We start from the raw sequence: 14,172 nt of genomic DNA, 5'->3' as shown, positions 1-14,172 counted from the left end.
CTCTGGACTGGGATGTGAGCTGGCCTTGCACAGGTGAGGTGCTGAGGGCCAGGAGAGCTACACTCAGTTTCCTCTTGGCCTGGCACAGCGTCAGCTTAGGTCACAGCCAGCTCTTCTACATTCATTTTTCCTGGGGAACCAAGCACCAGAGAACAACCAACCCCCAAAAAGAGGCAGAGTGACAGAACTCATGTTATTAAATGCAGTTATTTAACAACTGATGACAGCATTCACACTGCTCGGCTGTGTAGCCTATTACCTGGGAATTGCATCCTTCAGCTTCATGTCACATGTTTATGGAATTCGACAGAGCACATGTGCCCCTGCTTCCCCCTTAGGCTCCGCTCTGTTGAAGCCAGAGTGCTTTGGAAGCCTCTGGTGCCAGAACAGGCTCATTCCTGCTGCTCTGATTCTGGGTTGCTGTAGCTGCAAGTCTGGTACTGGTTCTACTATGGATCTTTTGGAGTTAATTCCTTTGTCCACAGGGGCACTTACAACAGAGGCAGCGCTAACCTGCACGAGCCTGTGAACAGTGCAGCGGACTGAAACATTCCAGTGACTGCAGCACCTTCCAGAATGGTCCAAGAGCTTTCACCTCTGCCCCTGCACACATCAGGAAAACAACCCAGAACATCCCTGAGCAGGTAAGCCAGGGGAAAAGCATGTACCGGCTGCAGAGAACAAATAATTGCAGGTAGAAGAGTGCTCAAGTGGGGGAACTGAGCCCTGCAGCACAGCATCCATACAGCTGCAGGGTTAGAAGTGACAGCAGATCCATGCCTGTTCTCTCCTCCTGGCTCCTGCTCAGGACAGAAGTGTTGGCTCCAAGGATGATCTTCAGATTAGCGATAGCCAATACCTAACCCCAAACTGTGAAGAAACCAATAAATAAAGTACCTGAGATAGTTTAAAAAGCTTTTAATGGACCAAAAGACACTAGTAAAAGAAAAAAATCTTGTAGGAAAGATGCACTGTAGTCATTTATTGATTGCTTTCCAGGAAATTCAGACTTTTTCTAATAGGCGCAAGGTTGTTTGCAGTAAAGACTCCTCCTGCTTTGTCACCTTGAACAACGCGGAGGCTGCTCCCCCTTCCCGAATCCCCACCAAGACTTACAAACACCCATACCGGGGTACAGGAAACCAAGGGTACAGAGCACAGGGACAGCACTTGTTTTCCAGGTCAGTAAAAGCAGCAACGTGAATTAGCATAGGGCACTACCCACGACAGACAGAGAGAGGCCAGGCTCCTCCGCCAGCACAGGTGGCAGGGGCCTTGCCCTCACAAGTTGTTCTACAGCTCAATTGGTTTGTGAGAAAGGACATTCAGCTCTGTCGGCACACACAGCCACAGCCTGCCACGGCCAGGGGAGCAGGCGCAGGGCGCCACCAGCCACCGCAGGCCATGTATGTGCAGGGAGGGGATGAGGATTTGTTTAGTGGCATCTGCCACTTCAGTGATATCCATTGCCAGCAGTGGAAGCCCCCCTGGCACCAACCTCAAAACCAGTGTGCAAAAAGCCAGTTCAGAAGGCATCAGTGCTATGGGAAGGTTCAGTTTCTACTTAAATCTCATCCCCTTTCCCAAGCCAAGTAATTCCAGGTTGGGAGGGACTTATGGTTCCAGTCTGGTTCAGCTTGCCCATCGGGTTCAAGTCCCTCAGCTCTGTGTTACTGTTGTTATTGCAAATCAGATCAAGTCACTGTTTCTGACTTGGCCTCCCCTCTTCCCTCAATGTCCTGCTAATGCACTGGAGTCCAGACCTCCTCTGATGCCATTCCCACTCTCTCCTAGGCACCAGGGTTTCCATTGCAATGGAATTTGTGCGCTTTTTTTTGTTTTTCTTTAAACATCAAGCCCTCACTCTTTGGATACAGCATCCCAAGTTACTCAGCTGCAAGCAGAGCAGAGGCGGAACTGTTGAGTATCATATATATAATCTCTCTCTATATATATCTTTACCTTGAAAATTAGAATGCGAATGTTACAAAACCCCACTGAATTGCCAAACTACTACCAACCAAAAGTAGAAAAATGGTTAAAGGAATCCAATGGCTATATCCTGATGTAGAAAATGCTGTACATTCCCCCACTTCTACACACACGTTACAGGCTTCAGTCATGAATATGAATATGGCTGCTTAGTTTTCCTTAGCACAAACTGGGACAGTGACTGGGGGGAAAAATCAATCTTTTGGCTTGGAAACCACATTTTACAAGAATGCTGAGCAGTGGCTGGGGCTGGTTTTGTACTGGTTTAGCAAAGCAGTGTCCTTAGTCAACATAAAAATGACCTGAGAAATGTTACATACCTCAAGACAGTTCATTTGGAATTCATATGTACAAAGTAGAAATAACTGATGACGTGCGCGCACACACAACACAGGGACACACACACACACACACACACAGAGGCACAGCAGCCTCAGGCTGCGCTCACGTAGGACAGGTCTTTCGTACACTGCTGCATCCTGGCCCCCTGCCCCTTCACGTGGCAGACACAAGCTCAGTCACACAGATTACATTTCTCAGATTAGTTCTTTGCATTGTGTATTAATTGTACCAGTGCAATAACATTGTCAAAAAAAGGAGGGGCTGCTCCAGGGGAGACCAAAACCCTGGGTCAGATTCAGAAAAGGATGGTTTACTTTTTTTTTTTTTAAGCGAGGTACATATTAAGCAGAGCTCTGTGTTAAGGGGATTGCAGCAGAAGGCATGCTCGGCTCAGCCTCTTTCTCCTCTACAGCTTTGTCCTCAGGTTCCAGCTGTGCACCACTTTTTATGCTTTCCTGGAGCTGCTGGCGTCGCTGCACCTCTGCTTTAAGGTTCTCCAAGTCTTTTTGGCTGAAGGGGAAACCAGGAAGGGTAGCAAACGTTAGACTAGCTTTAGGAAGGGCGTGAAGCACAGGGACAAGGTAGTGTTCAACAAAACACTTGCCCTCCTCCTGCCAGATGCTGGGTCCCACATCTCAGCAATACCTGCACAAGCCAGGTGCTGGGTTTGCCCTTTGGTTTTGAACCAAGAGGCACGCGGCTGTGACCCAGCAGCAGCTGCTCAAGTTGAGCTTATCTGTGTCCAGGCAGCCTCCAGCTGCTTCTGGTGAATTTTCATCACCACTGATTATTTACAGCCTTAGAAGAATACAGTCTCAGCTTAGGTCACCTTTTTCCACCACCACTCTGATCAAATTTTCAACTAAAAGCCTAAGATATCATTTATAATAAATGAAAAAAAAAAATCAAACATAGTGCTATTTCTAGTTGTCTTAAAGATGTTGATGATAATAATCAGGGCTGGTATTATGCTCTTGGCTAATGTTCTTTGTAAACAAATCCTGTGGAGCTGGGGCAGGAAAACCTCCAATTTTACTTAAAGCAAGTATCCAGCTACACAGCCTTGTCTGCGGAAGGACCAGTGGCTCACAGTCAGCCCAGCGCTGCTCACTGTGGTCCTTCTGGGTACAGACCACAGACTAAGCTTCAACTGACTCCCACCATGGCTAAACAAAGGAATCCCTTTGCTGCTGGAGTCACAGGCTGACAACGGGCACCGAGAGAGATGCCAGTCCTGGCTGCTTCCTGAGCCACCCGTGGGGTGTGTCACACAAGAGTGGTCTCACCCACTGACACATCAGCTCTCCAGAAGCTTGCCTTGATGTTCTTTAGCTTCATGGAACGGTTTAGGGGTTGGATTTTATGAGGTCAGATTACTGCTACAAGCTCAAGGTTACAGTTTTGAAAGAGACCCTGACATTCATGCAATGTTCCTCCAACCAGGAGCTTTTTCCAGTGCTGCTAGGATTGCCCAGGGATCCACAGAGCATCCCTTCATGAGCGTTCAGCAGTGCCCTTAGGGCACTCAGCACCTTCAAAAGCAGTTTTAATGCAGAAGTGACAACTTCTGCCATTATTTAAAGAAAGGCAGTCTAAGATCACTGGAAAATCCACATTTTGGGGCTGTGACTCTTAATGCCAAGGGAAGCATTGCACCGTCTCAGGAACAAAGATGACACAAAAAGCCTACTTCATTTCTAAAGGTGCCGCACACAGAGGTACCATCCTACCTTAGTGGAATGAAGAGAATTCCATTGATAATGTTGAGCTGCTCCAGGACACTGGCCATACTAGGAGCTGTGAACTGCAGCATAAGAGAAAAAAAAGCTTTTAAAGTTAAACCCAGGCAGACGAGCTCAGAGCTCCTAAGCAAGTCCAGATGTTGTTTACCAACAGCTGAGAACACTGTGCCTCACGTGACATCCTAGTAGCTGTAAGGAGGCAGGCACACTTTGTGTTTTCTACCTCTTTATACCTGTAAGTTGAAAAGCAGCATCCAGAGGCCCCTGGCTGCTGTGGCAGCGCCCCCTCTGAACTCCATAGGACTTCAGTTAAATGCAGTGTATGTGTCAGTTCAAAATGCATTGGTTTTTTTTCCCCCCTCCAAGTGTTGTAACAAGGGTAAAATCTGTTACCACTATATGGGTTTCAGCATCTTAGCTGGACACCATTTCCTGAATGTGACTATTTACTCAATTCAAGATCCTTGTGCTCAAATTACTCTGCCATGAGCTCCTCAGTTCTTTACCATGAGAAGAAAACCCAACTGCTTCCACAAAGCTGTACCCTTTTCACTGGGAAGGAGGCTCTGCAGCTGGAAGCCTCTTTCCCAACTCACTGGCAGCCCCTTGTGTACAGTGTGGCAGGGAGAGCACCCATTGCACCCCTGGATGTGCCCCCAACAGGCTAGGGTGAATGCTCTGCTGGCTGCGCAGGCAGGTAAGAGCAGCTGGGTTTGGCCCAAGACAGCCAACCTGCTTCTGCTCCATGTAAGTCAGGACAAGGCAGAGCCCTGCCATCCACTCCGCTGCCCGGCCTCCCCACACCACAGAATTCTTGGAAGGAGAACAAAGCACCTGGGCAAAGATGACAACATTTTTTAGGGTGAGGAAACTGAAGTACTTTTGGATTGAGCAACCCGCCTACAAGCCAGTGAGTCAGTAGAGGGGCAGGTTTGTGCGTAGGTGTCCCAGGCTCCCACACGCGAGCTGCCCGGCACATCCTTCCCAATTTCCCTGGGTGCTCTGCAACGCCTGAGCTCAGAAGAGAGAGCCAGAGCCCAGAACTGCTCTATTCAGAAGCAGAGGGGACAGACGCCAAGCCTGCTTTGGTTACACCGTGATATGCCAACCCGAGCCCCTGCCTTTGCAGGGACCTCCTGCCCGTGAAGGGTCTGCAGCTGGCACAGCCATCATCACCTCTAACATCCGCATGAGCACGCTGTGTCCTTCAGGAGCAGATAAATACAAATCTCTGCTTCATGGCAATTCCTCTCAGCTGCTTTCATTACACAGGCTTACCTTAAGTGGCATGATGTTCGCATTGGAGCCATTCTTGTAAATCTCATTCATTGTGCGTTGAAGAGCAACTGCTTGCTGAGTCAGGTATTTCAAGTACTCAGAGCTCTCTTTGGTCTTTTCATGGTGTTCTCCAAGCTAATCAGAAAAGGGAAAAAAAGGTACAACATTACAAATTGGAACAGGACCCAAAACAGGGTGCCTTCCAGTCTCTGGCAGCTCAACATCCTTACAGAAACTCATCAGAACTGGACTTCACCTGCCCTGGCATTCAAAAAACAAACAAAGAAAATTCCTCTAGGAGCTTTATTACCAACATTACACATTTCCATCAAGTAGGAGCACGTCTGCAGGGTGAGCAGCGTTCCCTCTGCCAGGTTGTGCTTTTAGCCAGTAAGATGGCACTGAATCACAGCGTACAACTGCAGGCGTGTTCAGACAGACCCCAGGCTGATGCAGATATTTCACTGTGCATCGGCAAGGGCTGCAAGCGGGAGAAAGTACTGCCTGTAAAAAGACTCAATTCCCAAACTAGTTTGGATCTGGTATTTAAGAGACAGGTGGTAAAAAAAAATAAGAGGTACAGACCAGCTGTTTCAGTGCCCTGCCAGAATGTGGGGCTGTGCCACCAAAAGAAGTCTCTACCCAGTGACAGGGGTACAGCAAGAACAAACTCACAGGAAGGCCATTCAAAGACTTTGGGCATAAAACTCAGCTAGTTACGGTACAGAGCAGCAACTCCTGTGAAATCCAGTAACTCTGCCCTGTCCCTAGAGAGAAGATTCCCTGGCATCTACTCAGAACTGCTTGTAAGAAAGGCCTCCCTGAGTTCCAAGCTGCGGCACTGGTGGTTTCTGGTGGAACTGCTCGTTTCTGGCAGGAAAGTGATGACAAATTAGCAGCGTGCAGGCTCGTTACCTGGTTTTTGTAGATGGTGTAGCCTTCCTTCTCGTGCTGTAGAGCTGACCGGAATTCTGCTTTGCTCTCGTACACTCGGGCTACCAAGTGGTGGCTGAGGGAAGGAAAAGGGTTTAAAGGTTCTTTAATAAAGAAGAAACATTTCTGCACCACAGCAAGCATGACTTTAACATAACAATGTTTAGGCTAAAAGTCTTAACAGAAGCATCAACGGAAGCAGATACTGGACTCTGAATACAGCACCCAGGAGTTACTTCTCCCCACTCTGTTTGAGGATTAATATACTACACAGATTTGGGTTGGATTTTGTTGAAGTGCTGAGAAGCGACCTACAGAAGTAAAGACTAAACTGGGTATTTTTTCCTTCACACACTCAGGAAATCAAAAGGCCACAGTGGGGAACTGAATGAAGGCAGCACATCCATGGGAACATCTCTGGGCTAGATTTGTTAACTGGAGAACATAAGCCATAAGCCATTACACTTCAAGAAGGGTCTTTTTCTTTCTTAGAAAGCAGACATGTGAATTACTTGATTATTCACAGCCAGAAGTAAAAAAAAAAACAAAAAAAAATCTTCTGGCACGGCAACAACCAGCAGTGTCAGAGCTGGCACCCAAGTCACCTGGGCTCCCTCCAGCTGGGAGAGCGGACTTGGCTTGGACTTTGCTTCCTTAGTGTTTCTGGAATGGAAGGATGATTTCTGGGTTTGGGACTATTACTCTGTGGGATGTGATATGTGATGAATCTCATCAAGCACCCCAGTGCTACTAAGGGAAAGCAAGATGCTTTCTGCAGAATGCATATCCATCAACTGCTGGAAAACAGAGCACTCTTGTGGATGCTTAATAAGATTTATTTCCACCCTGACGAAGAACAGATGGGTCACAATGTCGTAGGAGTAATTAGGAGTGGGCTACTGCTTGACTGATAGCAAGCCAGTTTTGCGTCCAAGGACAGCACATAAAGCACTGAAGAGCAGTGGGTGTTTAGAGCAGATCCTAAAGGTGCCAACCACTCCATAGCTCCCTTGGAAACAGATGAAGCTGCTCAGTATTTCATTCAATACAAGGCTTAATGGTAAAGGACAAAGACAAATCATATGCTTCTCAAAGATAGCTCCCCAAGGGCTGAAACAATTAAATAAAAGTATTTAGGTATCATCCCAGTCTCCCAGGATAATTACATTAGCCTTGCTCTCCAACCTTCACTTGCCACACATGTTTTTTCTACAGAGTCCCCAAGTACCAGGGTGATCTCAGATTTTGGGGGCGACAAGCGTTACTGCAGATCCCTCAATTAACTTTAAGAACAAGAGATCTCTGTCTTTCAAGACAACAAATTTGGATGCCACACCATGACCTTGATTCATGAAGTCCCAAGGAGTCTGTCTGACAGCTGGAATAGGATTGATCTAATTTAACAGGATACAGCTGGACACAGCTGGATCAGATACCTCCTATATGAGCTCATGGTGAATGTACTCTCTCTTGTTAACAGCACAGTGACCCAGCCCAGCACTCCACCCTGCCTCACCTTAGTGCAACTTTCAAAGACTTGGAGCCGTGATACTTGGAGCTGATGGCCAGGGCGTTCTCCAGGAACCGGAGCGACAGGTCATACTCCATAACCCCATGGAGCACCAAGCCAATATTGTTCTGCACAAAGAAGTCAAGTAGGCAGTTAGAAAGCAAATTCAAACTACGCATTCGTTGCTTTGTAAAGCCCAAGACCACACAGGTATTTCACTGTTGAAAAGGCTGCAGCAGCCACAAGTCCCCAGTGGATCTCTCTACCACACACAAGATGTGACAGGAGACCACTCTTCCCCTTGGGAGCTCAGTTCAAACAAGCCAGTCAAAAGAGAGATAAGGAACTCTATCCATTTTATGCAAGGGCAACAACAACAGGCTACGTACGCTAAGGAATGTGCAAAAGGGTTACTAGTGCTCAAACCCACACCTGCAGTGTCCTAGCGCAGAGCTCCAGCCACAGAAGGCTGACCTTCCCAGCTGAAGAGTCAAACTCCTTTCCTCCTTTCTTCTAATGGAACTAAATGGCACTCGCCTAAATGTTCATTTTAAAGAGCCAGCACTATGGGCATTTTAAAGGCTTCTTGGAGATTAGAACCTCAAAGATTCTAAATGATTACTTACATCTAAGAGTGCCATTTCTGGGTGATCCTCCCCAAATACCAACAGCATGAGGTAGCGTGCACGGTACAGTAAGTTCAATGCTGTAGAGAGCTGGCTATTTGCAAAGCAGTACAAAGCAAGGTGCATCTGTAACAAAAGGAGTAATCCACAATTAATGGTTTGTATTTACCACTCTGTAAAGCAAACTAACATCTCTTTTCCACTCCTTTCCTCAGCTGCACACAAATAAAAGGTCTTCCTTTACGGTTAAAACAGATTTCAGCCTCTCAGTAAAGTCCAGGTCTGCTGGTTGAATTACAGCTCTGCTGAGGTATCATGTAAGACACAGGACGGAGGAAGCTGAAGTGTTTTGTTTCAATTTCTCTTAAGCACCTCAAGGAATATTTCAAAGTTGACCTGCGCATATGAATTCTGACTGCATTTCTGGGGAGGGATTATTTCTTTCTTCATTTTTGACAAAAGCCCCGGAAAAAAGCCAGCAGGATTAATGAATATAAACAAACATTCAGCAGACAAACCCCCAAAATTCTAAAGTAAGTAGGACAACTACTAGCCACGCAGGATGCTTACACGGCAAACACTTAAGTATTCCGGTTACAGAAACAAAAGATACAAAACTTATGATGGAAGTGGAGGATTCTGGGAAGAACACTGCAGAAGGAATGAGAACTTAAACTGTTTCCTAGACACAAACATTAATTATGGCTCACAGACTCGAGGTGGACACATGAGGTGCTGCTACCTCCCAGCACCCTGTACTCACGTATTCTTGAATTGTGTTAGGATGCTCAATACCCAGGACCCTCTCGCTCATTAGCACCGCTTTCTGCTGATTACTTAAGGCCTAAAGAGAATGCAAGACCCAAAAGCAAGTCATGCAGTGCTGTGCACTTGAGAGAGCAAGCATTAGGAAGGAATGAGAGGATCAAACAGACCCTTTCCAAGCCCTTGCTTACCTCTGAATAATCTCCCATGATGTAGTTGAGACGAGCTAGCAGCCTCAGGCAGGCACAGATTTCTACATGCATAGCACCATACACATTGTTGAACAAGTTTAAGGCTTCATTGATGAGCTCACAGCCCTCCTTCAAGAAACCTGAAAAATGTTACATTCGTATATGTGTGTATGTTAAGTAAGCCCTAATACTACTGGAGAAGTGCACTGCACATAAAGTGAAAACAGTAGTAGGATACGTAGCCACAAGTCAGCGCATTGTGTAAGGACTAAAACCCAGGAGACCATCATTCTTGACCAAGACAGGATGGGCGGGGGATGCTGGTGGAGGGCAGTGGGCCATGCCACACATCCTGCTCAAAAGGCAGAGGCATGTTGCGTCTGTACCTTGCTGAACCTTTGCTTGCCCGCTCTGGAAGAAGTGGAAAGCATCCGAGGCTTTCGGGTTTACATGCTTCACTACAGGGAAGATGTTGAGAATATCCTCTTCTGTGAAGGTGGGCTTGTGCCTGTTGTCAAAGTTGTACTCTTTCAGCAGTATCTGGAGGAACCAAAAAGACTGGAGGTCATGGTCACGGCTTTCATGGATACTTGGCAAGAAAAGAGGGGGAAATGAGCTTTGCATTCTGTATGCAGATTCACAGTTAAACCATCTCCTGTATCAATACCTGGGTTTCGAAAGAAGGTTGCGTGTAGGTGTGCACCACCATGTATGCATGGTGAAATCGCACTGCAGTGCCAAGGCACGGTTGTAGAAGTACAGGAACCCCGACAGGGGAACCCCATCCAGCCAAACTCCTGCACCCACAGAGCAGTGAGAAGGCAGTGCTGTGGGGAAGGAAACTTCCTGTTCTTTGTGCAAGGACAACCCTGAAGTCCCACTTTGCTCAGCTAAAGAGTTGCTTCTCTTTGGATGGGGAGTACGCATGTGCATGAACTTAAGATGCGAGTTTGGTTTGTCAGAGCAAGCTACAGGAATTGTATCCAGGCTGGTTAATCTTCCAAGGGAGATGCACAGCAAGTTTTACCCTAAAAGGGAACCAGATAAATCTTTTTTCTCCAGACACCACAAAGACCTTTTGGGACTCACACTGTCTGTCTAAAGGCTTGTCCTCTGCAAAGCCCTTCGCGCATACTCTTCATATTCTCAGTACAGAACCTTATGGGGAAGGGAGGGAAGACGTGGATCTTACTTGGACTCCAGTTTTGAGGGAGATTTCACGAAGAAGGGTGATTTTCTGCAGATTATACACTTCAGCTGCTTGGTCAGCATTCTCACTGCAAAAACCACACACAAGCTTCAGCTCTCAGGTTAGCTTCTGCTCAAGGACATCCCTCCGCTGCAGGGTATCTGAAGTGCAGGTCCCTGTACAGCTGAGTGCTAAGTGAAACCAGTGACTAACACGGCAGTGGTTGCTAATGGTCTATTAAAGCTTAGGGAGATGCAAACCAGTATTTCTTACTAAAATCCTATGCTTTCTCTTCAAAGCTGACTGCAGAGTTTAGGTGAGTCTGCATGCCTTCAGCTCATGGTAAAGAGCAAGCTGTCCAAGCACGAAGGGACAATCACTGATTTAGCTAACTGGTCATGGTTTATCTTGAGACATTTTGCTTTTACTTCTAGTTTCACAGTCACTATCTGCACCTTCCAGCAGCCTTATCCACAACTCCATTTCAGACACAAGAGTTATCTTTGGTTTTGGAACACGAGCTCCCTTCAGCCTGAATCATTGTCTACATAGACAAATATCTTTCGACTACACTCCTTCAGCTTCTTGCATTCTGCTCCCCTCTGCACCACTATGGGGAGGTTTTCCTTCTTCCTTCTCCATGTTTCCTAGCTTCCTTTACCTCATAGGTTTCATCTCATTTCAGATTTCCACTACACTTCCCCCTGCCGCTCTTTGCCCACTTTCTTTCCATTATAAGCCTGTAAAACCCCCTCAAGAGTACAAATTCATATTCAAACAGAAAGCAAGTAAAAAAGGCAGGCGCTACTGAAGAACATTAAGAGCTATAGACATTTGTTGAGAGTCCAGGCAAAGTGAGAGTAATTTGTTCCGCTTACCATTCAAGACTAAAATCAAAGTAGCTCTTTGCTTCTGAACAAATATTCTTCCAAAGCTCCTGAGGGGTCACGCTGGCCCACGCAGTGTTATCAGCATTGCCAAGGTTCCTGTTTTTCCTTTTCTTATTCTTTTTCTTGGAGACCAGCTCATCAGCTGGAAGATGGGCAATGGGATTTGGGAAGGAGCTTAGAAAGCAATTGAGGAAGTGGCTGATGGCTGCTGATAAACCCGACAGCTCCACACCCTGCAGGAGACACCACAATCAGTCGTGGCAGACACTGCCATCACACAGCCACAATCCCGACCCTGAGCCTCACACAAACCCAGTGCTACCAGAAACAGAAAAGCCTTCCAGGAAAGGGAGCGGAAGGCGGTATTTACAAATGGAACTAGCACAGGCAGAATTATGTAGACATAAGTTTATACCTACAGACACACAAATATTAGGTTCCATTTCAGGCCACTACCTGGGACAGAGAAACAGGAGAGCGCAAAGAAGATTCTGATGCTGGAATAAAGCCAAGTGTATTGCTATACCATGAACAGACAAGTACAAGGATGCGCTATGGTGTGTACAATTAAAAAAGCTTCTTAGAGGGGCAAAAGCAACACTGTTTAGAGGAAAGGGTATTACAAGGAAAACAAGCTGTGATTTCACTTTTAAAAGCCTAAAACATAATGAGTGAGAATCTGGGGAAGAAAAGCATGAATGATTAGTCTGTGGAAAAGCTATCTTCAAGTGGGAACTTGTTTTCCCTTAAATGTAGGGCTGTACCTATTTTAGCGCTAATGAGATTGTACTTCCCGTTGCTCAGCAACCCCTGTGTCCTGCCTAATGAGAGAAGAGGCTCAAACAGCTCTGTTTCCGGAAAAAAGTCATTAGAGAGGACAGACAAGGCAAGAGGTCAGGCTGCAGGTCATACCTGGAGGTACGTCTTGAAGATGTGTTTAGCCGATCGAGTGATCAATTCACTGATTCCTATTTTCTACCCAAAGGAATAAAGGACAGAAAGAGTCAGTTGGCAGTAACAATTTAAAATATGCTTTGCTTTTGAATTGGGCTTTTATCAAGATCTGCAGAAGACGCATTCTCTGGTCCTCACCCTGCAGCACAAAAAATTGCTTTGCGTTTCACAACACTCCTGGAGCCTACCAAGACCCCCTGGCACATCCATGGACAGTGACCACAAGCCACCCCATGCGGCACAGCTCAGCTCTAACAATGCCTCCAGGAGCCCTGCGTGTGCTCATGGGCAGCCACGCTCACAACACTTCCCAGTTTCATCCAAAGCCCTGATGGATCTCAGCAGCTTAAAATATGACTGTGTGTTGCCTGCTATTATGCCTGGGGATCCTCAAAGCCTTCTCTATCCAAGGATAGTCAAACTCCTTAACATTCTGAAGCCATTAAGGGTTTGGGAGCAAAACTCCCCATACACCACTTAGAGATCCTTCTCCCTCCTCCTTTATTACTGAAGCTGTTTATTTTTACCCAGAGAAAACAATTAGCCAAGTTGGAATCTATACAGGGCAAATAATGCCAGAGACAGTTTTAACTGATGGTCTGAAGTTAAGCCAGATGCTTACAAAAATGTGATCCAGCTGAGCACGGCCAGGGGTCTTGGTGATGAAGTTGACCACTTTGCCTAAATAACGCATGTTGATGCCCCTCTGGTGCATGGCCTCTGCTAAGGTAGCCCCATCCATCGGGAGCACCGTGTGATCCAAGCAGTCTTTGACCTGCAGGGTATATACAAGCTTCAGTTACTGAGAGCAAATAGGAAGGAGAGAATTTCAATTAAAAAAACCCAAAACATCATCTCACTGGGGAGGGGAAAAGATGTTACCTGCCAGAGAAGGCAGTTTCCAGAGATGACATTTAAGTTGCAAGCACAGACAAGCACAGAGCACTGATCAGCCAGGGCCAGGGATGCCAGGTGCTCCCTGCCACAGGCCTTATGCTCCACTGCCAGCAAAGTGGATAAATTCAGCCTGGAGAGACTCCTCAGGAGTTTGTGCCTCTAGGGTGGCACTGATGCTCTGGACTCTGTCACAAAGGAAGCCCCATACAGCCACAGCTCCAAGACCCCTGTGCGGCTGTGGGCAGGAGCAGTGTGGTGCCAGCAGCAGGAAGGAGAGCTATTTCCCCAGCACTAATGGGATGACAACCCATGCAGCACTTCGAAGGCAGGACCACTGCTCCCCAGCTGCCAGTCACACACATGGCTGCTACGTGAGGTTCAGGGTCACCCCAAAGGCTGACAGTGACCCTGAGCAAGGCTCTTTTGGTGGGTAGGGTGCTGTAATACCAGAGACCACCACACTACAGAGGCAGAGGGAACACTTGGAGCAGGCAGCACAAAGCAGTTTGTGCAAAGCCTTTGTCACTTTTATCACTTCTACACAAAAATCTCAGGGGAGAATGAGCAGTACTAGGCACTCCAAATAAGCATTGGGCAACCGAGGAGTGGAAAGATCAACTGGCAAACCAGCTCAGGCTTCATCCAATTCCCTGTGCAAAATAAGCAGAGGCAAAGGTCCCATGGAGCAGCGCAAGGGACTGTAACTAAGTGCCGACCACGCAGTCTCTCAAGCGGCAGGTGACCAGTGATGGTGCTCAGTGTAATTCAGTGTATGGCTTCCAGCAGTTTGCCCAAGGCCATGCAGGAACTCCACAGCAGAACACGGTCTCTGAGGACTCCTGTGGCTCAGGCAAAGAGAATTG

General features: G+C 47.0%; 1 protein-coding gene across 2 annotated transcripts in view; it reads right to left on the bottom strand.

The window, feature by feature from the left end:
* Positions 1–903: 903 nt before the first annotated feature.
* CLUH (clustered mitochondria homolog) overlaps positions 904–14,172 on the bottom strand; it is a 38,651-nt gene continuing 25,382 nt past the window's right edge. For both annotated transcript variants that reach the window (XM_054085090.1, XM_009567413.2), the window contains exons 14-26: positions 13,035–13,187; positions 12,371–12,433; positions 11,447–11,691; positions 10,572–10,656; positions 9,766–9,919; positions 9,380–9,519; positions 9,187–9,267; positions 8,424–8,549; positions 7,804–7,925; positions 6,270–6,363; positions 5,355–5,489; positions 4,065–4,138; positions 904–2,844 (exon numbers count right to left, since the gene is read on the bottom strand). In XM_054085090.1, the coding sequence (XP_053941065.1) occupies positions 2,676–2,844; positions 4,065–4,138; positions 5,355–5,489; positions 6,270–6,363; positions 7,804–7,925; positions 8,424–8,549; positions 9,187–9,267; positions 9,380–9,519; positions 9,766–9,919; positions 10,572–10,656; positions 11,447–11,691; positions 12,371–12,433; positions 13,035–13,187 (1,641 nt within the window). In that variant the 3' untranslated portion in view covers positions 904–2,675. The remainder of the gene's footprint in view (positions 2,845–4,064; positions 4,139–5,354; positions 5,490–6,269; positions 6,364–7,803; positions 7,926–8,423; positions 8,550–9,186; positions 9,268–9,379; positions 9,520–9,765; positions 9,920–10,571; positions 10,657–11,446; positions 11,692–12,370; positions 12,434–13,034; positions 13,188–14,172) is intronic.

The sequence above is a fragment of the Cuculus canorus genome, chromosome 20, assembly GCF_017976375.1.
Source record: "Cuculus canorus isolate bCucCan1 chromosome 20, bCucCan1.pri, whole genome shotgun sequence".
NCBI classification, from domain to species: Eukaryota; Metazoa; Chordata; class Aves; order Cuculiformes; family Cuculidae; genus Cuculus; species Cuculus canorus.
The sequence above is the reverse complement of the archived record's forward strand: the minus strand, read 5'-3'. Positions and strand labels throughout refer to the sequence as shown.